The sequence below is a fragment of the Dermacentor silvarum genome, chromosome 6, assembly GCF_013339745.2.
Source record: "Dermacentor silvarum isolate Dsil-2018 chromosome 6, BIME_Dsil_1.4, whole genome shotgun sequence".
NCBI classification, from domain to species: Eukaryota; Metazoa; Arthropoda; class Arachnida; order Ixodida; family Ixodidae; genus Dermacentor; species Dermacentor silvarum.
The window spans coordinates 169,977,625-170,002,091 of NC_051159.1; the positions used below are offsets into that span (position 1 = coordinate 169,977,625).

Here is a 24,467-nt window from a genome sequence, read left to right on the forward strand (position 1 = left end):
AGACCCGCGTCCGTGAAACGATTGCTCGAATACCGTTGATTACGGCACTTAAATTCAATAACCTGCTACGGTTGGGTGCTCAATACGTGCCAATAAACAGGACTACGTGAGCGCCCGCACGGATCTCTCAGCAAACAACGTGATTATGTAGATCATATGGAACGAGAGAGCAATGGTAGATGCGCATCATTTCTTCAAGCTGTGTTCAAACGAAGCATGATGGGCCCTCTACGGGAGTCTACCACGTGGGCGAGAAGCCAAGGCTGAGCAAGCAGCGGCGTTTTCTTCCTCGAGTTGATGATGAATCCAACAGCTCGGTATGTGACAAGAAGCGCGGGAAGCTATGCGCAAGCCGCATCTCTTGTGTTTTATGCGATGGCCGAGCAATTAGGCGCGCCTCCAGGACGAGGCCACCTCTCTTCGCCGCCGTATTCGCGTATCAAGCGCTGTTCGCTTGCTTGTTCGCGTGTCAAGCGAACCGAGCCAGTGATTAACGTCCGCTTCCTCGCAGCGCGTGCAACTCATCAAGTCGTGTCATTTGTTGGCATCGGCTTCCGCAAAACGTGGTGCTCGAAGGTCAGGGAATTTTATGAGAAGTGCTGCCCACCGTCATAAGATGTGACCTTTTCTGTGGGCTTAAGAGTTGCTGCTCTATCACCGACAGTAACAAAAGCGCGGAGCTCAGTGCCGCTGAGCACGTGATTGGTATGAATGGTTCTGTAGCTCTGTGTAACGATATGAATTCCCAGTGAGCAGGCTTAGATGGTATTTTTTGTACAACATTGACTTCGGCGACGGCAGTTTCGATATATCGTACATTTCGATATATCGTACATTTCGATATATCGAGTTCTATAACCTTACGTAAGCGACTGCACGTGACGAGCTAGCGGCCACTTTAGTTCTCTCCGAGACAATATTGTTACACCTGTATTGCGTTCTACTGCTGGCAGCCGGTGTCTCAACCCTTCGGGCAAGGCAAAAGCGAGCTTCTTTTGGGCGCACCTGCAACGCTCTTCTAAACAACTATATAGAATGCCGGACATCCTCGAAGAAAAGAAAGCGCTAAAAACACAATAGCGGGGCAGGAGAGTACCTCAGTGCGGTAGTTCCGCGTGTATGTCATACAGTTACTCGTTTGGTTTGAATACAAACGCAAAGTGAAGGACGTCGTCAAAATGAAAGAATGTTATGCTGTTTATGAATTCTATGACGGGAGTCGGGCTACTTATCCCGGTTAATTTGGACAAGGCAATGAGACGCAGCTGCGTCACATTGTCACCGTCACCCTGCTGAGTGATGCGCTCTTTCTGTCTTTGGAGGATTTGCATCTGCGTAAAAGCGTTTATTCTCTTCGCTGCATTCAGGCCGGCCAACGAAGGTCTCGCCATGCGTGTCAGAAGTGTCGTTCCAGAAACGCCATCAACGAATCCCGACCTTCCTCTCGGTGTCAGCGGCGAAAGGAAGTCCGAGGGCAAGTATAATCACACTATATAATGCAGAGCCGTCAGCACTTCGAACCGCGGCGGGCGATCGTCACAATGAATCTCCACCAGGCAGCCGTGACTCCGCGGGTCATGGACGAATACCTCGCGAGCAAACCTTCAGTGGCGCTGTTTTGGGGACCTGTTCTGCGGCGGCCCTGAATCATCATCTCGTCTGTGTTGCAGTATTCGCGGCACCTGTCGACAGTCGACTTAATCGTCCCGCCTGGGACGCTGCCGCCGAAACGAGCTATTACATACGATAGCCGTCGACGCGTGTCGCAAGCCAGCCCATTCTGCTAACCGAGACCCACGTGACTCCGAAGCGGCGTTTGCGGCTACGGGATCCGCGCGCGCGCTCACGCATTAGTGTTAAGCGTGATAGTCGCAGCGCACAAATCTTAGCCACTCAGCCTGCCAAGTGGATAAAACTTACTCGGCGGTATTGACGGCGTTTTCACGGTAGCCACAACAACAAAACAGCAACGTCGTGGTTCTACATGTGTTGCCCGTGAGGAGGAAACACTCCGTGAGGAGTGTTTTTTCCAAAAGCTGGGGGGAGAAGATACACGAGCACTGAACACAACAAGATGTTACAAGAAAGCCTACCAATCATAGAAATGTTTTCTCCAACCAACCGTTCCTTCGCTGTGCGAAAAAATTGGTTAAAATGCTGCATTACTAGAGCGTCGAGGCATACGCTGACTGCGGTTGTAGAATGCGAGTGAAAAGTGCACTTCAGCTAAACCGAAGTAGGAAGCATGGCTTAGAAATACATAGACTTTGAAAATAATAATGCATCTCTGCTATCTCACACAAAATTTTAATTAAAAATAATAAATTATTTTGGTTACCTGACAGTCACTCACGCGAAGATTATTTCTATAGTCTGCCGCTTATGAAATCTGTGGCATATGCACGTGTGATTCCCAACGCATGAAACCCTTGGCTTCATAGCACAGCCCCTCCTTCCTTTCTTTTCCGGTGCCACGTTCATTTCTTGACTCTCTCCACGATCGTGTTTTTTTTTTTTTTTTTCCTCAGCAAATCCTTGTCTTCCATTTTTTCACAGCGGCGACGAAAACGCTGCCTGTACTGTCCATATACGCTGTCTGCACTGTCTTGCTTTGATGCACATTCCGCTTACAGACTGAATCAACTAATTAACATGCACTCGTACAAGCCACTAATGTGCAAATTGTTTCGGGTCGTTCTCATCCTATTAATAATGAACGAACTCGAATGCAGTCGCAGACCAAACATAGCCCACCAAAAAGCTGCTCAAGGTCGCGCCCGCGATCGCATTTAAATAGCCCACTAATAACCAACAGGTAAAGGTCTCGATCGCAATCCCAGTAATACGTCGCGCGGCCCCGCCGTAGAGAAGCAAAGCGGCAGCGACCAACACACAAGCTAAACAGCGAAGGCCGTCACGCCCGAGCTGTTCGGCAACTATACGGAGAGCTAACTTTAATGCTAGCGTCTCAAGGCCGCACTATTGACGCTCCCATCGATGCAAACTCCCGGTCAGCCACCGTGAGGTGAGACAGGTGCAAGAGCGCAGTCCTCGCATCCAACGTCGATTACGGGCTGACCGCGCTTTCGCTGCTCCAGCTTCACATTCACCGCGGCTAGCATCGTGAAAACAGGTTGGCCAGGTGCGCTATTGGCACTCGATGCTCAGCGAGAGCACGGTGCGCTGAGAATAACCTATCATCAGTGGCTTTCATTTAAGTGCGGACAGGCATCTGAAACGATGGCGCCCGAATAATGGCCGCAAAGAGAAGAATGAAAGCAAGGATATTCTTTCGAGAATTGAACATCACGCTATGCTGACTAGCATTGGTTGAAGGACAGGAAATAGCAGTGAAAAGCAGATGTTTTAGACTTTTCCATCCTATCCCTTGCCTTCTTTTTTTTCGTAAGGGACAGGTGGAAGGGAGGGAAGAAGACACGAGCTTCATTCACGCATTTCGATCAGTTCCTACATACGATGTATGTATGTACGTCGTGTTCGCTCGCAAGCTGAGCTTGTCTACTCTGAGAAAGTGCGATAGTGGCGCTGCTCTCTTGTCGTGAAGTAACGTACGCTGCTTAAGTGAGACTTACAACGCTCTACGAACACGATACATAAGCCTGTCCAATTAGCATATGATGATTCCGTAAACACCGGGTTAAATATTATTCCCGTATACGCAGCTGGCTGCCCACAATTCCGCTCAAAAAAAAAAAAAGAAAACACTCGTTTTTTTTTCATTTCCTGAAATTCCCGCCATTTATTTCAAAATCTCTGCAGAGATTTACGCCATTTTCCAACAGAAAGGATGTCTCACGCTTAGAAGACTGCGGTACGCAGTTTTCCTTGCTACACACACCATCATTGCAGCAAAGCGTGCTTTCCAGCCGCATCGCAGATTTCAAACGAGAGGAATGAACGTAGCACTGTGAAGCGGCTAATGGGTGGGCAAACAAAGAACACTGCAAGAAAAAAAAGGAATGCGCAGGAGGTGAGAAAAGAGGGGAAAAAACAATAAAGACGATAGCTGCGACATCACCCCTTGGTAATATCTGTAAAGGCGTGTTTGTACCTAGTATGTGTCAATATACATTTGTTGCTGTGACGAAGATAAGTTCCATTAGAACTTATCTTTGTTCTTCGACTAGATAAGTTCCATTGGAACTTATCTAGTCTCCAGAGGATTATCTTGTTCTGCCACTGTTGATCAATCAACACGCAAATGCTTCGTCTTGGCGAACTAGCGCACTGCTTTAGCTACTTCACTGAATTATATCATGCTTACGGCAGCTAATCTGGCTCTTGATGTGACTACGCTATGAAATTAAATGAGCTATTAGAACAATAGTTGCTTCGCTTGATTTAGTTGGCCGTATTTTTCGGTGCCATTACCTCTCGTCCACGATTATGCTCAGTCGAGGTTGCCGTGATCTGTTCCAGGCATGCGATCGAAATAATTCCGGGTGCCGCATACACACCTTGCTTGCAAATCTATTACAACAAAGCTGTTTACTCGTGCATAAAAATGCAAATCTTACGAAACATTTTCAATTTATTTGCACATGCGCACAAGTAAGAAACAAAGTACATCATTTCCACGTCGAAAATAAAGAAACAAGATAGCAGTTTCGAGCAAAATGCGATATCATGGCAGGAATAAGCCGAATATTACCCGCTATAACACTATTGACTCATGCAACAACGTTTGCAGACAGCATTCGTTGCAGAAACCATCGGTTGTGGAAATCATGCATTGCGCGAACGATTTACGCATCAATTAACGCATCGGTTTACTCGAGTCAGGGTTCATACGCGCCTTCTAAGAAGCCGGGGCTTTTGCTTCTACCGCTTTCGTATTCTGCACCACATTTCTTCTCCTTCTGCATATTCATTTATTATAAATATTTAGACATTTGTGCTGGCGGTATCGCTTAAGATCTTTCAGCTCTATGCTGGTATACGACTTCCCCGTGCGCCTTGGCATGCACCGCCTAGGGTGTGCTCTCAATGCTCAAACATCGTGGTGTTTTTCTTTTATTCATTTATTTTTGTCAGAGTGAAATGTTCTTGCTTTTTCCTTCTATCTACACCTTTTCTTGTTTAGAGTTTTCTTCTCAGTTATTATTTCGGGATGGCAAGCTTTTCAACAGCTAAGTTCCGATTCTGTCAACGTTATAAACAACAACAACGCACTTAACATGCCGTGCTGATGATATACGTCCGCTGCACAAATGACAATACCGAGAAGCAAGATCATGGGTAAGATACAGCGCTGAGGTCATCAGGCCCCTGAGATTTCCTCCTTGATAACTAAGGACGCGGGTGTTCCGCGAAGAACACAAACTATAGGGCACCTGTCTCGAGAACTCTATCATGGGCACGCAGTTCTCGAGGAAGAAGTTTATGTGAATAAAAAAATGGGGAAAAAAAGTATATGATTATGGCCCAGTTTAGTCTGCGTGATGTCGACCATGAGATGTTCGCCAAACACTGACAAATCGACCGCAGGATGTCTGTGAGCGGATTGCTGGCTAGCGACCACCACGGGTGTGAAAATAAGGGCCGGTCTATCCAGGTTAACCATCGCATAACGTTGCCGAGGGAACTGCGAAGACACCCATTGCTCAGATTGACTGGCTTCAGCATTTTACAGTCAGTCGCTTCCCCTTGTTTCCTACTTAGGAGCATGCAAATATTACGTCCAGACCCCTGAATGATGGCGATGAAGACGTTTTCACTTAAGGTTGGCTCGAAGGCCTACTAGATGGAATATAAAAGCTGGGGCGTATACTTATCAGAGCCACTCTAGTAGATGTGCGTCCTTGGCGAAAGCAAAGAGTGAGTCAAGGATGACCCTATCAGAAATAAACCAGTTTGACGGTTAACGGTTCGCTATGAATTGACCCGTCTTCAATCATCACGTACGCAGCAAGGTTGTCCACTATCTGTGTTTCTGTTATGCATAGAAATGGAGCCGCTTTGCTGGCCGGTTGAGACGCCCTTCCTTTCTTGAAACGTTATATTTCTTTTTTTGTCGTTATAATATGATGATCATCATTACCAAGCAGCTCCCACGGTAGATCACGAATACAACTAGAATGTAACTGCAAGAGCTATCGCATGCACACAAACACACACACGCACGCACGCACGCACGCACACACGCACACACACACACACACACACACACACACACACACACACACACACACACACACACACACACACACACACACACGCACGCACGCACGCACGCACGCACGCACGCACACGCACACACACACACACACACACACACACACACACACACACACACACACACACACACACACACACAATCAATTTCGCTGACACGCAAGAGCGCGCAACTCTTCCAATTTCAGGGGATTGCGAACAACTGCAAATGATTTGAAGCTTTGAGACTTTCCAGGCAAGAAATGTAATGGCTCAACTAAGCTATACTGCGAAGCATTCGTGACATTAAGGCCAATCTGCTCACACCGATCCATTAGCGACCAGCTTACAAGCCACTGCTAATCGAAGTGGTCATGGAAGGCCTGTTGTTTCGCGCCAAGGCTTCCCCGAAGCGATTCTTCTGACTCCCGATCGTACTGCCCACGCCAATGCCTAATCAGCTGCATGGCTTGCCCAAGAACAATCGGTTCTTCTAGCGTGGTTGCCGGCGATTATTAGTTACAAAACGTGCTCCAATGGCCCGAACCGGCGCCAGCGTTCACTCGAGCGATTACATTGCACGCGGCATTGACGACTTGCCAAGCGCTATTCGATGCAGCTCTGCATACAGAATCGGGTGCAGAGAGCTCACACAGAACTCACGTGATTTCCTGCTTACGTTACCCGAGCGCAGCTGCATACGCTGGCCTTTATTTGCCTGTGTGTTTGTTTTCCTCTCATCTCATGGCTGGCCTTGAGCGGTCAGAACCACCCGATCTTATTTCTTTCTCTGCTTGTTTTCATAGACATTTTTGCCATTTGCGATTGCATGCTCGCATATGAACAGGAATGTAATAACGGCTATTTTCTACTCGGCTAAAGCAATGTGTCTCCCTCAGCACAGAGTTCTAACCATAATCAGTAACACAAGATGAGGAACCCTCACACAGATAAGAATTCGCGTGTTCTATTGCGCATTCTGACCTAGCTTTCAGATGCTTTCAAGACAAATGAGCAAGGGCCTTTTTTTTTTTTTCTTTAAATCCATAATGCGAGTGCTAGTAAACAAAAACGCTAAAAATTGTTCAAGAATTCAGCGTCCTTCATAAAACATCGCCATCATGTGCAAAGAGCAGTTAGCGGTAATTGGTCAGTGCGCCTGTATTCTACTGGACGTCGCAAGAAAAGTAAATAATACTGCTGAATTTGTAATTTAACGCACCGTTATTCATATATACGCGCTAGTACGGGGCGAGTCAGCATGAACTCTCTCTCTCTCTCTGACATGCTTTGAAGGCTAACTTGAAATTATAGAGACTTCCTGCGCATCATGTACGCAGCCGTTACTTCATACCGTCATAGCAATGCGTGCTGAATTCTAACTAAAATATCAAAACGCTTTTCCACATTTTGTTATCTCATTATTTAGTCGCGTAAGCAACACTGCACCCATGTGTTGCCTCCTAATTGTGGGAAACGCTTCAACGCAGTAACAAATTAAGCAAACATTAAAGTTTTGCCATCTGTCTTTTAAGATACACGTTACAGTGTGGATCGAATTCTGTAGCTCGCAACCAGAGGCAACCATGCAAGGGCAGCTCCAGCGATTTGGCGACCATATCAGGGACGTGGTTGTTTAAATTGCTCCGTTACTCCTGTCACGCATAACATAATTGAGCTTGCCAAAGAACGCTGGTATAAGCCCAAAATACAACAACGAAACTGAAACTGCATCGGACCAGAGCCGCTTAAACAGACGCATATCGGGATCGAGCACGCCGGTAGCGACATCTCGAGACAACGTGTTCAACTACGAATTCTAGACGTAATCCCATCGCGAGGCTCTTCTTGGCTGTAAATGATGAAAGAAGAAGATTGCGCTGCGAAGGTTACGTCCGCCTAACAGATACGCTCGACACGGTGATTCGAAGCAATACGAGTTCTGAACACTTCAAAGACAGCTTCGCAAGAAGTCGGCCCAAGCGCTGCTGCTCCCGTGCTTTTGTGACGAATGGCAGGAACAAAGCAGCCAGTAGAAATAAATCCATTTCAGCACACGGATCGGAAGTGCGAACGCCAATGTTTCAAATTAATTTGTGTAAAAACTATATACAGTTATCAGTCTCGCCATTTGCCGTGCCCAGCCGAACGTATACGATACGAATGTCTCGAAGAGCTTGTAAACCTAAATAAAAAAGTGACCATTTAAGTACTTACGCATTACCCCAGTCACATCTCCTTCATTTTCTTTTCTTTTTCTTCTCTGTGCCCTTCAATGCATCCGCGCCCAATGGATAGCCTCTGTCAAAGTACTTCTGTTTACGTGAGTCATGTCTAGGGGCACAATGGGTCCTTATTGGGTTTTTGTAATGTCGCCTGGCTGTCGACGATGGTCAGCGGTGGCAGCAGTTAGAAAGCACAATTTATTAATTGCCAGCACCGAGGAGACCATTGTTTTGTCGCATCGGTCAAAGCCGGTACGCACGACACATTTCGCACATTGTTACAACAAACCTGTTACGTCAGCGTGTGCGTGGCAACTTGTTACATTGTCCTCGCTAAATGCGCTGTCGCTTCCGCGTCGGGGGATTTCAGAACCGTGTCGCAAGCTTGCCGCGGCCGACCTGGGAAGCCTCTGTGACGTCAAAGCACAGTGGTTTGAGCTCCTGCTCAGCGTGTAGTGACACACACTCCAATCGAAAGCGAAGGAAAACAAATAATTCGACAGGAGGCGCGTCTCCAAAGCTGTCCCCTACTCGTAGGAGAGTATTCAGTTACCCGCATGAAAAACAAAGCTACACAGCGCAAGAAAGGAAACAAAATTAATACAGGGAAAGCGGGCAGGGGAGGGGGGGGGGGGGGTCAATTGGTAAAATACATGTTAAAGAGAAAGCCTTACTACAGGAGCCATCAAGAGGAAAGAGAGAGCTTAACGCAAGATAGAGAGAGCGACGCAGGAGAAAAAAAAAAGTATGACATGAGCTCAACAAAAAAGTGAGAGAGAGGAGGAAGAGATGGCCTTCACGAGTAACGCTTCACTTCATCGTTAGGAGATGGCGCCACCGCATTAGGACGCATGTGCGGCGGAATGCAATGACGGCGAAATCTACCTTGCGGATGCACAGCACTCACAAGACCAACACTAAAATGGAGGAGCTGTACGATAACAGCTGTGGCAGTGCGCTCCTCTTTGAGGCACGAGCAGGAGCACTGCGTACGCTTGTGTACCGTCACCGCTTCGACTCGTCCGTTGATCTCACATGTCGGACATGTGGCCTGGAAGAGGAAAATCCGGAACACCTAGTCCTCCGGTGCGCCGGTTTGTGCCCACGACACACAGAGGGCACCACACTCCTGCTAGCACTGGGATTTGAAAGCGAGAATGGAGGGCCGGAACGGGGTGCGGTGGCGTCTAACGCAGTGCGCGTAACGAAGGACTAGACTGGCACAGTGCTGGCGTGTGACTTGGCAGCAGCACAATGTGACCAACTCTGAAGGGATCAGATGAATTACAGTTTTAACGACAACGTCTGTGCATCAATATGGGCTGTGTCTGCAAAAGAGTTGGGGTCGGCCCTTCCCCCCCTGCCATTGTCATTTTCTTTTCCTCCCTTTTCTAATTTTTTTCCTTTTTTTATTTTTATTTTCACCGGCTAGGGCGCTTTAAAGCAGCCCGCCCGTTACAAAGGGATCAGCCACAATTCATCATCATCAGCAGCGGCAGCAGGTAGCATGCGCTTTCCTAAGGTGGCCCAGAGTGAAAGGCAACCTTCGGCCTTGACATCTTGACACGTGAGAGTAACGACATCCAATTTTCGTGACGAAACAAGCGGGTCGGTAATGTGAGGGGACGAGTGGGTGCAATCGCTAAGTGGTGTGACCAGGCTCATTTTCCGGGTTGTTGACGCGGAAACTAAGAAAAGTGTCGCGGTGTTTTCTAGCAAAAAAACAAAAAGTGGAAAAGGTGGTGCAAAGCAAACTGTACTGATAGCTAACCATGAACTGCTTCATTATTCTTTCTGGCATTTTACGTGCCAAAAACAGTTCTGATTATGAGGTGCGCCGTAGTGAAGGGCTCCGGATTAATTTTGACCACCTGGGGTTCTTTACGTACACTGCAACGCAAGTACGCCGGCGTTCTTGCATTTCGCCTCCATCGAAATGCGGCCGCCGCGGCCGGGATTCGATCCCGCGATCTCGTGCTCAGCAGCGCAACGCCTTAGCTGACTGAGCCACCGCGACGGGTGAACTACTTCAGCCGCGGACGAAAAAACAAAGAGATGATATACGCAACGCAAAATCATATTCAAGAGAAGTTCAGTGTTCACGTAATGGTTCAATAAAATAATATAAGCAGTGTTTGACACTATGACAACAACTGCATATCATATGTCTTTGGTATCGTTCAAGCGTAGACTCATTCACCATTGTTGTCACGGTCACGTTAAAAATCGAGTGCGTGGTGTTTCGGTTATCAGGCGGTCGTTTTGAATTGAGACGAATTATGCTGCTCTCCATCACGATCACTGTCGAGCCCCTAGCAATGGCCTAACAATCAGAACACTGCTTTGCGTATATAGTTCTCACAACGCCATATAGGTGATAGGGATCCGGAGACGACGTCATGCAGCAATGTCATATCGCGGCCGGCGTTATATATAAGTGCCGAAAGATTAAAATTGCAGGCTCACCAAAAGCCAGCAAGGACAGTCTGAGACAGACCCAGGAATGCGGAGAGAAATCGAACGAAGTCGTGGTGGTTATAAGAGCATCAACGAAAATGGCATGGATGTCTAAAGCACGCCGTAGGCTACGGAATTGAAGTCGTAGTAAAGGAAAAGCTCGGGAAGGCACCAAAAGGCTGCTTTCTTCTGATCAGTTCGGTGGTACGTTAGTGCGAAGAAGCCACGCACTATTATCGTTCCTCAGCACGACGGCAGTTTAAATGACGACATGGGCGTGCGCAAAGAGGATGGGGTGTGAATCATCCTGTAATTCTATAATTCAAGTGTTAAGCATTTAAAAAAGAATGAAGATTGCAGAACATACGTATTGGCCCATAGCTACATCATGTCAACGCCTTGAGGTAATTTGTACCGCATATAATATTAAATATATATATATATATATATATATATATATATATATATATATATATATATATATATATATTCCGAACATCGTACGCAGAATATCACTACAGCTTTAAATCTCTCTAGTTGCAGCTGGCTTAAGTTGGTATAGTACGCATGCAAAAGGTAGCATGAAAGCTAACTATTGTTCAAGACTGACTTGTTATTTGCCCGACCGGTTTAGCCTGCGACATTCATACCGCACCGGCTAGCCGAAACTAAAAGCAGCCTTTTTACACGATATTTCATTGTGCTGAACGATAGCTTTCTATATTTCCTACTAGTGAGACTTAAACCTAAACGGTGAACTTCATGTCGAAATGAGCAAGGAGCAGCAAAAGCAGTAATTTTCCAACTCACCCATATCTAGCAAAGCTTCCGATCGTGCGGACGAGGTCGCGAGAGAACTCCATTTCATCTTCGGTGGGCTCCGGAAGCGCGATGCTATGGTCACCAGGGTACCGGCCGTACATCTTGATGCTGCGCGTAAGGTCGGCAGAAGTGCCGGCCGTGAATATGATGTCGTCTCCATGCGTGATGCCCATCCAGTCTTCCCAGATGGAGAAGGTTGGCTTGTGCGCGAACAGGAAACGGTACACGTCATGGCCCTTCTTTGACGCCGTCAGTGCGAAGCTATCCGCGGCGCACTCGAACAACGCGTCGGTGAACATGCGTCCCAAGTTCATCTTCCACTCGGTCTCGTTGATGTCACCTTTGTCCATGCCTTTCAGGTAAACGTCAGCCAGCGACTCAGTCTTGTAAGACGGCACGTCCAGCAGGAGGCGCATGAGGATCTTGATCGGCGTCTTGTAGTCCTCCGAGATGAGCTCTCGGAGGTGAGGATTCCTCAGGAGCATCGCTTTGACGAACAGTGACCCCTCGTCTGGTGTAGTGCTGAGCAGAAGTTCCTTTCCCGTCTTGATCTGCTGCCCTTCAGCCAGGGGGTCTGCGGGAAGGAATTCGTCACCGAATGTCGGAAGGAACAAAAAGCTCGTCAAGGGAAGCTCTCTAGCTGTCTTTTCCAAAAGCTCCTTGGCATCGACGCTTTGTATGCATTTCATGCTTTCTTGCGCCTGTTGCTTCCACGGGATAGCAGGCTTGTAGCATCCGAGCAAACCCATCGCTCTGTGCGCCACCGCTGGCGTGTTGAGTTTCATCAACGCCAGAGCCGAACCGGGTGCGCCACTTTGAAGGTACGCCCTCTTGAACAGCCCTCGACTAACCGGCGATATCATGTGGTACGTAACAGACACGGCACCTGCGCTCTGACCCCAGATGGTTATTTCCTCCGGATCTCCGCCGAACGCTTTCGCGTTTTCTTTGACCCATTTCATCGCTTCCACCTGGTCGAACATACCAGCGTTTCCTTTGTACTCTGGTAGGTTCGTCTTGAAGAAACCGAACATGCCCACTCTGTAGTTGACCGTTACGTACACCACGTCGGCGATGGCGGCAAAGCGGTCGCCGCGGAAGATGAAGAAGCTCGCGTCACCAGTCAGAAACCCGCCGCCGTACAAGTAGATGACAACAGGCCGCAAACGACACTCAGTGGAGGCTGAGTCCTTCGAGCACGCCCTCGCACCAGCGGGCTGCCAGATGTTGAGGTAAAGACAGTCCTCGGAATGTTTGCCATAGTCAAGGTATACGTTCTCGTCTACCTGCAGTGGCATCTGCATGCATGACGGGGCGTAGCTGGTGGCGTTCAAAACTCCCTTCCAGGGTTTCACCGATAGAGGCCTTTGGAATCGGAGGTTTCCCAGCGGCGGTTCCGCGAACGGCACGCCGGCGTACCTGTACACAGTGTGGCCGTCGACGGTGTCACGCTGGCCGGCGATATATCCCTGCTGTGTCTTGACAACGACGCGCTCATTTTCGACTTCCGCGCTACCTGAGCAAGCGCACGGTGTTGCGTTCCAGACGAGAACTGTCAATACCACCGAAAACACGGAGACCGCGTTACAAGACATCACTGCGGTGTCGAAGCGCGAGCTCGACTGAAAGGGCTACATTAGCAATATTCATCTTTTAAGGACCCCCGCAATCGGCGTCGGCTTTTCACAGAAAGGGTAAGAACGGAGCAAGGGAAACGAGAAGGGCAACGGTGGCAGTCGACCTCAAGCGGCTAGGACGCGACGTCGCAGCACCCGGAGTACGGCCACGACAGGAAGAGGCGAGGAGGTCGCTCACAAGCGCTTTCGATTTCTATCGCGGAAGTAGACTGTAATCGGCCGTCTATCGTGCGTATACCGTCTGGGCTTCGCCTTTCTCAAGGCTTCCCCCTCATACCTCTCCGGAGGCAAGAAACGGGGCCTTGGCCATTCACATCTCTCGCATTCATTGCAGCACCAGGCGTACGTCACGCTTGCCTACGTTTCATTAACGCCGAGAGAGAGAGAAACGCCTTTTATTTTGTTTCAACAACAAGACCTCGGCAGATAATGCTGCGCGATGTGTGCTTAGCGATGTGCTAATTCTGCTAACAGCGTATGTAAACGATACTGCATGTTTAGTAACAAGCAGGCTTTCCGTATGGGCGTGACAGGGGATCCGCGAAACTCTGCCACAGAGCACACCCACAATCCCTGGAAAGAGCATTAAAGCGTCCGCTTCAAATCGCTAATCAGCCGCATGTACGCTATATATTTGTATAACTTCTTCATTTTTAATTACGGCTTCCTTGTGTAGTAAAATCTTACTTTTTTTTTCCTTATTGCCTTTATAATTCACGAAGGAGGGTTCCCTTTAAACAGCTAATGTAATGCATGTTGTTTTATCGCACTAGCTTTCCCGAGTGGTAATGAAGTACAACAATCCAATTTATCTAAAACGAGAAACATTATTTATGAGGCGCTCACACATTACCGAAACTGGCTTATGAGAACACCATCCCTCGCTAACCATAACGCATCAATTACAGCATTTGACGTGAAGGTTACACGCGCGAGTTGCCTGTTCGTGAGATTTCTGCTTCGCAGAAGAGATTTTAACGTTGAAAGGTCGACTTCTCCACGCGAGGAAAGAATATGCTGCCGCCTCCATGCTGATTTATTGTTTGTTTCATGGATTCAGTAGTTTCGAAATCCCCTAGCATTTGCCCGTTATGAATGCTATCGACACATCCACTCACTCCCAATACGTGCAGTCCATGGAATATCAACCACTGAGAGATTAAAATCATGCAAAAGGGGACAACACAACATCGAACACGACAGCGTTTGAGTGACTTTTATCTCTTAGCGCGAACCGACTAGCCCAGCATTTGTAATCCTTGTGTCAACTCTCCACGTCTGGTACCCTCGACATGGGACACAAGTATGTCGAGGACTATTCGCACCTCACGGAACAATCATTCGAAACTAACCTCGCCATGCTTCGACGCCCGTACACTTCCGCACTCACTGTCACGTCCCTTCATATCTTCAATGTGAGGGTCTGTTCACGGTCCACAGTTTTGTCCTCTCGTGCCGAAGGACCAAGAAGGAAGGCGAGTGAGAATGTGCCACACCAATAGAACAGGCGGGCAGCAGGCCAGGTCCTTCGATCAGGCGGCTGCGCGGTGACACTCTAGAGATCATTAGCGGCTCATTTGCACTCCCTAATGTCGTTACCGTGCGTGGCACAGACGGCAGTCGCAGCGCACGCTCAATTAGACACGTCAAGCAGCTACACTTGACGGCGCCCAAGGGTTCTGCGCCACCTTGACGTCTTTATCGAGTCACTGCTGACTCCGCTCATATAGCAAGAAACTCGAACACGGTGTACACGTGTCTCTGTTTGCACCACGTATCAAGCCCGTGAGACGCAAATATTGTTTGGTAGGCAAAAATGAAACGCAATCATAACTACATGCACAATAGTGCCGCATTGTAACGCAATTGCAGGACACTTGCTGAAATGGCTATAGCGCCGTTCCCGTTAGGTTACAAAGTGCTGTTGTCACAACCCCCACTTGAACTGGTCGTTTTGGAGCGGCCCTGCGAAGCCTCAAATGTTGCTTAATAAATTAACGAAGCTTTATTGCGTCAATAGGCACGTTCCTATAGTGTTAACAAGGCCGGAATAACGCTGATAAAGTAATCCGTTCGTGTATTACAGCCATATTGTTGTTATACAGGATAATGAGAGAGTTACCTGAGCTCTCTGAAACGACCATTCCAATACGGCACAAACTTATTTACCTGTCAGTCTCTCAACGCAAGGTCTCTGACGTGTCACAAAAGCTCTGCCACCCCGCGCACGCCGTTTCACGGCACTCCACTTCTGGCTCGCTGTAACGTGCCATGAGCGGCGTACGGAAACTTCACAGCAGCCGATAGGTGTCGTGCGGTTAGCTCTTGCCCAATTCAGTTTCTTGAAGTGATCCGTAGAATGAGTGAACCACTGAGAAAGCGAATCGTCTCACATCCTGAAATATCTTCCATTCCCGAGGCAAGTATAGTTCGAAGTGATAATAAAATACACGGAACTGTCTGCGTTGTTTATACGTAGCCCAGCTGCTACTTCAATAACGTAACGAGCTCCTCTCATATATTTGTTGAATCAGTCGAGAAGTAATTTCCTTTTATAGATCCACCATCACAACTGACAAGACTTCTGAACTGATCGATCACTCATGCAATCAACAAGCAAGCAAGATATATTTGCGCAACGCGGCAAAAACCAAACCACCTCGACGTGATACGTTACTTCACAGGAGTGTAAATGACAGAAGAACAACCTGTTACTGTCTCACTCTATAAAGTAGGTATTCGCAGCTACGTGTTAAAGTGAAAGTGTAGACCTTTCTCACACCGCCAGCGTGTCCAAGAGCAGCTAATTTAGGAGCGACCAAGGGCGAATATCCAGCATATTTGTGGCAAACGTAAAGTATAAACACTTGATACTATCACTGCCTGGCCTGAAAGCAATCTGCAAGAGAGAGAGAGAGAGAGAGAAAGCAAGGAGAGGAGAGCATGGAGGTCAATCAGACAAGCGTCCGGTTTGCTACCCTACACTGGGGAAAAGAGAAAGCGAGAATAGAAAAAGGAAAAGAAGAGCAAATGTTGACAGCTGTGTCGACAGCTGACACCTGTGTATCAGCTTGAAATAAAGCGGACGAATTTGGTCGAAAGGGTTAAATATAGAGAACCACATTAACAAGGCATATGCGTAATATGTGCTTCTATGGAGACAGAGAGAGAGAGAGAGAGAGGAAACAATTTTAATGATACCTGGAGAGGTTAGCCTAGCGACAGGCCTGTCATGTTACTGCATGTAAGATGTTAAGGGATGAAAGAAAGGGAGTGAGATAAGGAAATAAAGCACGTAACCACACACGCCGCGTACACTAACACAAGTACACTAACATAAAAGTTATTTAAGATTCGTCAGGAATGGTATAAGCGCTCTTGCAGGACGCAATTGAGATCCAGGACATTGCCACGATCGAAGAACGTCCCCCAGCTGAAGTCGCGTGTCGTGTCGCATGTTTAAAGCATTCCTCAAAAGAGTCCTTGAAGCTATAAAGCAATTACAAATACAAATTCATTGTTCTAGCCTCCTCGCTTCACACTTAAGAGAAAAACAATAAACAGAAGAGTTAGTAACTCATGAGAAAAAAATGTTGCAGTGGCTTAGATCGGCTTTGCCAGGATATACGTAGCGTTAGCAAAGGTTCAGCTGATTATTCTTAGCTTTCCTGGTTGTCTAGATTGTCAAGGATTCGCTTGATTGTCATGCTTACTGCTGCTCCAATGACACACACAAACGCCAGTCAGAAGCGCAGCGGCTCCAGCGCAGTGTCAGACGGCGACTGCACAGCGAGCGCGCGCCGGCGCCAGTGCGTCTACCACGGCTACGACGTCACTCCTCTGGAATGCGCAGACCGGCGGCGGTGAGTCGCGCGCGGCGGCGGCGGAGTGCGCGAGAGGTGCCGGCTCCGGTGGCTCCGGTGCGCAAGCCGTGTGACATCACTGATCCTTGCGCATGCGCAGCACGGCTCTTGATGTGCCGCGCGAAACGGGCTTGGCTAGGCCAGTGTAGCTAACGCTACAAAACAAACACACAGCTGCAATGACCAACTACTTCGTGCTTGAGTTGCTCTGGTAACAAGGCGTACAGTACTTTCCATCACCGCTTAGATAATTATTGCGTTTATCTACTGCCCTGACTTGTTGGCATGTTCGGCTCCTAATTAGCTTCTTTTATTTCCTCAGTCCCGTCTTCATATTTTCTAAGCATCACCTGCAAAACTAATGTAACCTTACACATAATCCATCTAACGCCAAACGTGATCGCGTGCCGCACTGCAACTTCGCGATAAGCCCGCCAGTTATTTGCATCCGTAACCTGTTATCACACTAACTCCGGTCTGTCGAGACTCGATTACATGCATGCGACATAAAAAAAGAAAGCTTACAACCCACGGAAGAAGGGGCTGACATTGCAGGCAGCGCAATTTACTTCACTGCGATCTCGACGAAAACGCAGGTAAGGCTTTGCTGCGACTTACTTAAACGAGGCATGAGAGTGTTGGGCCACGTTGCATGTGCAAGAGCCGAGCTTATCCGTACTACCCGCGGCGGTGCGCCCAGCGAAAAATATGCACGCAACTTGTCTACAAGGCGTTCGCCGGCGGGCAAGTTCGTACTTGAAAATACGGAGAAGCAGAAAACGAAAAGAAAGTAAGTCCACGCACGTCCGCGACAACGGTAACGCGAACTGTTGCGGCGTGCCAGCGCATAATTAAAGAGAGAAAGTGTAGCTTGCACGCCGCCTTGCGAAGGCCCAGATTAAGATCGACTGCCGGCTCCTAGACGGAGTAGACGTAGAACTTTGCCTTCTGCGACAGTTTTCCATGTGTGCCATTTCTGTGTGTACTCCAGAGTGTGCCCCAAACAGGGCCAGCGACATCGGCAAGGTCGATCCTACCGATCTATGTTTGGCAGGCTCGCGTGCGCTGTTTACAATCTTACAAACACCAACAACGGGCCTGCGAACACCTACATGCGAAAGCAAACTAGAGCAATGCCGTATCTGGTCGCTACACCTATATCTCAATCACGGTTGCATAGATATCATGCAAAGTTTACAGGAACTGTGAAGCTTTGCAGTGCACTGCACCAGCAAAGCAAACACTCTTGCGTTCACGCGATTTGTTATAATTGTTTCAGTACGCATTTCGCTTTTCGGTTGCATTCAAAGGCCGCAGAAAGAAACCGTTACCTATAAGCACTTGATAAGAATGCACCCCGCTGAAAGCTATATCTCTGTTGTAAGGACTCAAGCTTCCTTTTTTTTCTTCCTCTTCTTCCTTTCTTTTCTTTTTTTCACTTTTTGCGTTGTGGTGTAAGGTCCTTAGTAATCGAGTCTATTTGTCATTCGTCGCCAGGGACGAAGAGTTAACAAATCCTTGCTGAAACATCTATATGTAAAATGTTTGAACTCGGCTCATTTTTCTCTCACGCGCCGACAACGCTGCCGCCGTCTTCTCTATTAACAAATGCCCGCGTTCTTCGTTTTTTTTTTTTTTTTTTTTTATTCTTCCGCAAGTTTTCTTGTCATGATGATGTCAAGTTTTCTTGTCAAGCCTTTGAGTAATTGACCTCGATAAAACATACTCCTGCACATACTCTAGAGGCTTACTGGCGATCATGAATTATTGTTGCCTTGTCAGGCTATTGAACATTACCTTTATCTTCTGCATGTTAATCTTCAATCCCACTCTTACACTTTCTTGCTTAAGGTCCTCAATCATTTGTTGTAATTCGTCCCCGGTGTTGCTTTAAAGGACAATGTCATCTGCAAAACGAAGGTTGCTGAGATATTCGTCGTTGATCCTTATTCCTAAGCGTTTCCAGTTTAATAGCTTGAATACTTCTACTAAGCATGCAGTGAATAGCATTGGATAGATTGTGTCTCTTTGCCTGGCCCCCTTTATTGATAGGTAACTTTCTTTTCTACTTTTCTTGTGGAGAACCAAGGTAGCTGTGGAATTCATCGCGGAAGAAGGTACGGCGGGCAGAAACGGACACAAGAGAAAAGAGCCAGACAACACAAAAATGCCTGGTGGTCTTCTGTAGTGTCCGTGTCTGGACGCCTCACCTTCTTTCACAATGAATGCCTACCAACTAGCTCAATTTTCTGTAGTTATAGCTGTGCAATCTTTGTAGATATTTCCTAAGATAATCACGTATGCCTCCTGTGCTCCTTGATAACGCAATGCATCTGTGACTGCTGGTATCTCTACTGAATCAAATGCTTTTTCACAATCTATGAAAGCCATATAGAGTGGCTGATTGTACTCCGCAGGTTTCTCAGTTACCTGAATGATGACATGGACGTGATCCATTGTAGAATATCCCTTCCAGAAGTCAGCCTGTTCTCATGGTTGATTGAAGTCAAGAGTTTCCCTGATTCTATTGGAAAATTTATTGGTGAATATTTATATAATATTCAAAGCAAGTTAATGGGCCTAATTCTTCCATTCTTTAACGTCTCCTTTCATATGGATTAGTACAATCTTGGCATTCTTCCAGCTCTCTGGAACACTTGAAGTCATGAGGAATTGCGTATAAATGTCACAAGCTTTTTAAGCATGATATCTCCTCTATCTTTTATTAAATCGACCGTTATTCCATCTTCTCCTGCCGCTTTTCCCCGGGTCATGTCTTACAAAGCCCTTCTAACATCATCGCTAGTTATAGAAGTTGCTGTATCTTGTTTCTACTTCGAATGAAGGTAGCGTGGCTGCTCTGGGCACTGTACCGGTCAGTATAGAATTCTTCTGCTGCTTTTAGTATATAATCGAAATTGCTGATGACGTTACCCTGCTTATCTTTCAAAGCGTACATCTTGCCTTGTCCTATGCCAAGTTGTCTTCTCACTGATTTCATGCTGTGGTCATTTTTTACTGCTTCCTTAATCTTTCTCAGATTATAACTTCGAATAACCCTTACTTTCTTCTTGTTGATCAGTTTTGACATTTCAGCGAATTTTGTCTGATCTCTTCACTTAGACATTTTCCCGCTTTGTCGTTTCTTTATTAGGTCCTTTGTTACTTGGGAGAGCTTACATACTGGTTGCCTTGGTGCCTCACCTTCCAGTTCACTTGCTGCTTCTGAAATCAGCCTGGTTAAGGGTTCATTCATTACCTCTATGTTATCTTCATCTTTCTGTTCCAAAGCCGCATATTTGTTGGCGAGCACCAGCCTGATTCCGTCAGCTTTTATCCTTACTGCGTCTAGGTTGACCTGTTTCTTCTTGACTAAATTTACTCTTTGTCTCTTCAAATTAAGAAAAATCCTAGCTCTAACTAACCTATGTTCACTGCCCTTAACCCGACCTAATCCTGCACTATGCTAAGATCGGCAGAGTATGAAATCTATTTCATTTGTTATTTCTCCATTAGGGCTTTTCCTAGGAAATATATGTATAATCATTGCATTCTACCGCTGCTAACATGTGGGGCTGAAACTTGAAGATTAACAAAGAATATCGAGAAGAAGTTAAGGACCGCGCAAAGAGCGATGGAATGAAAAATGTTAGGCATAACGTTAAGAGACAGGAAGAGAGCGGTGTGGATAAGAGAGCAAACTGGGATAGCCGATATTCTAGTTGTCATTAAGAGGGGAAAATGGAGCTGGGCAGGCCATGCAATGCGTAGGATGGATAACCGGTGGACCATTAGAGTTACAGAATGGGTACCAAGGGAAGGCAAGCGCAGTCGATTACGGAAAAAAATTAGGTGGGGTAATGAAATTAGGAAACTTAGAGGCGTAAGTTGAAATCAACTAGCGCAAGAAAGGGGTAATTGGAGATCGCAGGGAGATGCCTGCGCCCTGCAGTGGACATAAATATAGGCTGATGGTGATGACGATGATGACGATGATAAGATAGTACGAGGTGCCGTAGAGTTTAGTACAACTGCCTAAAGAGAAACGTCGCGTCGTGATGATGTGGCATGCAGGAATGGCGGGAAATTGAGGTGCTTTGGTTCGGCAAGTGTCGAATAGCCAAACTTTCATTCTCCCTTCCCCCTCCCTACGTGTAGGGTAGCAAACTGGTCTGGTTAACCTCCCTGCCTTTCTTTCTCCCTTCTCTCTCTCTCTCTCCCGAATAGCCAAGACAGCTCGGGAACGCATCCGGTTGACAACGCAGTTGTTTCGCCTGTCACGATGGTGTAGTCTGTACTAGAACAGCGTGTGGGATGATGCTTCTGTTAATTATGACATGAGAGTTGAAATTATAACGTAATTAGTGGCGCTAAGGTGTACGGTCATATCAAATGTGATCACTACCCCCAGCGAGCTGCTAATCATACGTTACCGTTCTTTCTTTCTTTCTTTCTTTCTTTCTTTCTTTCTTTCTTTCTTTCTTTCTTTCTTTCTTTCTTTCTTTCTTTCTTTCTTTCTTTCTTTGTATTTGTAGGTTTGTTTGAAGCGAGTAACATAATTTCGAGATGTATTAAGGCAGAATAAAGAGTTGTTATGAAGACTTCATGCCACACAAGCTTTAATTGTGAACCGCCAGGACTACGTTTTAGGACAAGCGTTTTAGGGCAAGGCAAGTCGAACATTTCATTTTTCATGTCCCGGCATTGCCATTGTATCACATTACCCTTCAAGAAATTCGCACAGATGGCGCCGCCTGACTCCTCCATTCATCCCCCCCCCCCCCCCCCCCTATCCTTAGCCCCCTCCAGCATTGTGAAGAAAACTAGTGAGACGCGGCGCGGTGTTTCCTCGCATGTCGAGCAGCGCATTTTGGCAACGAATGCGTCCCACGACCGTCCTAACGACGGACTCGGCGGAAGCTTCCAAGGAAACCCATCGAAGCACTTTCTTTGTCTAAACGCAACGTCTCACATGCAGCTGGAAGGATGGAGCGATTGCGAGAGCGTTACACGTGTCAGGAGCCTCGTCGGGGCGGGAAGTATGCACCTGACCTCCACAGTCGACGTGGGTCCACAACTGAGATATATGGTACAGTGCTCTGGTCGGGCTGTGTACGCTACACTTGCGGACCCATTTGTCAGCCTTTAAGCGCTGTTGTACACATGTTGCCTTGATAGCTATGTGCTGAACGGGCAGTTACCGTACATTCCATCTAAGGTATTATGTACTGTTGTGGAAAAACGCAACGCAACCAGAGAAATTCAAATCAGAGCAGTGAATCCAGACCACTGCGCTTGAAGCAAATGACGTAAGTGTGATTCTCTAAAACCCTCACGTACACCATGCCGTTATTCGTAGAGAAATAAATAACAACAGCGTTAAAAAGCAACCAACCATCAATACTCCGTTGAACCTTATATGTGATCCATTTAAAAATTCTCAGATTTTAATTACCAAATTCAGGATGTGCAAGGGGGTTTCCTAAGTAAAAAGCTTTAAAAATCACGTAGTCAATTGGCTAACTATGGAAGCAGTGTGGTCACACGGCTGCATCACGTTTGCCAGTAATCTTCTCCGCTCAATGATGTACGTCTGAGAGGAAAATGTTGGGCCCACAATAAAAAAAAATTAAAAAGAATGTCATGTAATAACATCCAAAGCACAGTCTGCATTCCTGTGTTGTACTGACCCCGCATACAAACTGTTGTGCCGAGGGCGAGGAAGTGTTGCTGTTATTTATTTATTTATTTATTTATTTATTTATTTATTTATTTATTTATTTATTTATTTATTTATTTATTTATTTATTTATTTATTTATTTATTTATTTGTTACATATGTGGGCGTAACTGGAAGGGGACAGCGGGGTGGAAGAGCGTCCCGGTTACCCTGTTGCAAGGTGCCGGTTGGCCCTCTTGCTCTCTTATCTCTATCCGAAATCCAGCACTAGCGAGTGTCTTGCTAAAAGATACGCCATCTAAACGCGTGCATAATACTCCAGCAGTGATCGTGCACACTTCCACATCGCCAGCTATATCTGGGAGCCCCTCGAAAGCGTGCCCCCGGATCACGGGACAGACTAAACTGAACGTCAACTGAACACGCTGTGTAATATATGCATGTGCAACAGCAGCGTGGTGCCACGTTCGCCCTGCGCCCCGACGACACTGTTTTCGTAAACACGTCCCAGGCAAACAAGATGTGCTCTCTGCGACGCTCCTGGTTGGCACCGGTGTGAACACCCGTGCTTCTCTCTAAACAGGCCCGCGCGATCTCTTTTTTTATGGACGGAAGCCGGTCGTGGAAAAGAGAAGTAGAGCCGGTTCTTGGGAGAGTGCAGCGTCAAGATATGACGTACGGTGCGGAAAAGCAACGTGCCATCATTCAAAGAACGAAGGGGAGCCCGTACGTGCCACGGAAGATGGAAAATGCCAAATGTGTTGTGGGAACCCCACGTTCTCTCGAGAATCATCAATGACGCAAAAGTACGGCTTGCAGCGTTTGGCTGCGCTTCACTGTGCTCACTACTCTTACTCATAAGCGAACTTACGTTATGCTCACCCACTATAGCTCAATTAGGTTGGTCACTCATGGAGGAAAAAAAGTGGCGAAAAATACCCAACCGATTACGGTCCCCCCCTCTTAAGACGACAACATTAGCTCCACAGAATTATTGTATGTCTTTCCTTTCTTTCTTTTTTCTGTCATAAGGATATCGCTGTAAGTCTTCCGTAGAAATAAAGAATAACTTTATAAAGTACGTATGCATTTCACTTAGCCACCAACTGGATTCATGCGAAAATCTGTTGCCTCGTTTCTAATACTGCGAGGCGCAGCATGCAGTGCGCCAGTTGTCGCTTCTATTATAACCGCAGCCTTCAATATTGATGCTGCTCCATCATAACAGCCACTTTCTTGCGTTCTAGTTAGTGTTGTTTTGGAATGAAACACCAGCAACTTTTCGGATTTCCAATATTAACACAAATAAAGGGTCACATTCTAAATGTTCATTACCGGTATGGCGACGAAAACTGGGAGCGAAACAACTCTACAAAAAACGTGCTGTACAGCAATAGGCTTTGAATGCACGCATAGCCGACCCATACCGTTAGAAGAGCCCAATCCCTCCAATTTCTGCGCAATATTACAATGCATGAAACTTGGACACGTGAGCTGCGTGCGCAAACGCGACTTCGTGCTCCTGCTAAGCACTCCAACACTCGCAGCATTGAGCAGCTGCAAAACGACCACTCTGAAGTGCCCTAACTGAATCTTGTTCAATGTCCTG

General features: G+C 47.0%; 1 protein-coding gene across 2 annotated transcripts in view; it reads right to left on the minus strand.

Annotated features, from left to right (window-relative positions):
• LOC119456386 (acetylcholinesterase) overlaps window positions 1-24,467 on the minus strand; it is a 64,409-nt gene that overhangs the window by 32,672 nt on the left and 7,270 nt on the right. Inside the window, exon 1 of one of the 2 annotated variants that reach the window (XM_049669805.1) lies at window positions 11,667-13,776. The exons of the other annotated variant lie outside the window; for it this stretch is intronic. Within the exon in view, the coding sequence (XP_049525762.1) occupies window positions 11,667-13,273 (1,607 nt within the window). The 5' untranslated portion in view covers window positions 13,274-13,776. Of the gene's footprint in view, window positions 1-11,666; window positions 13,777-24,467 lie in introns of those variants that run through there. 2 annotated transcript variants of the gene reach the window in all.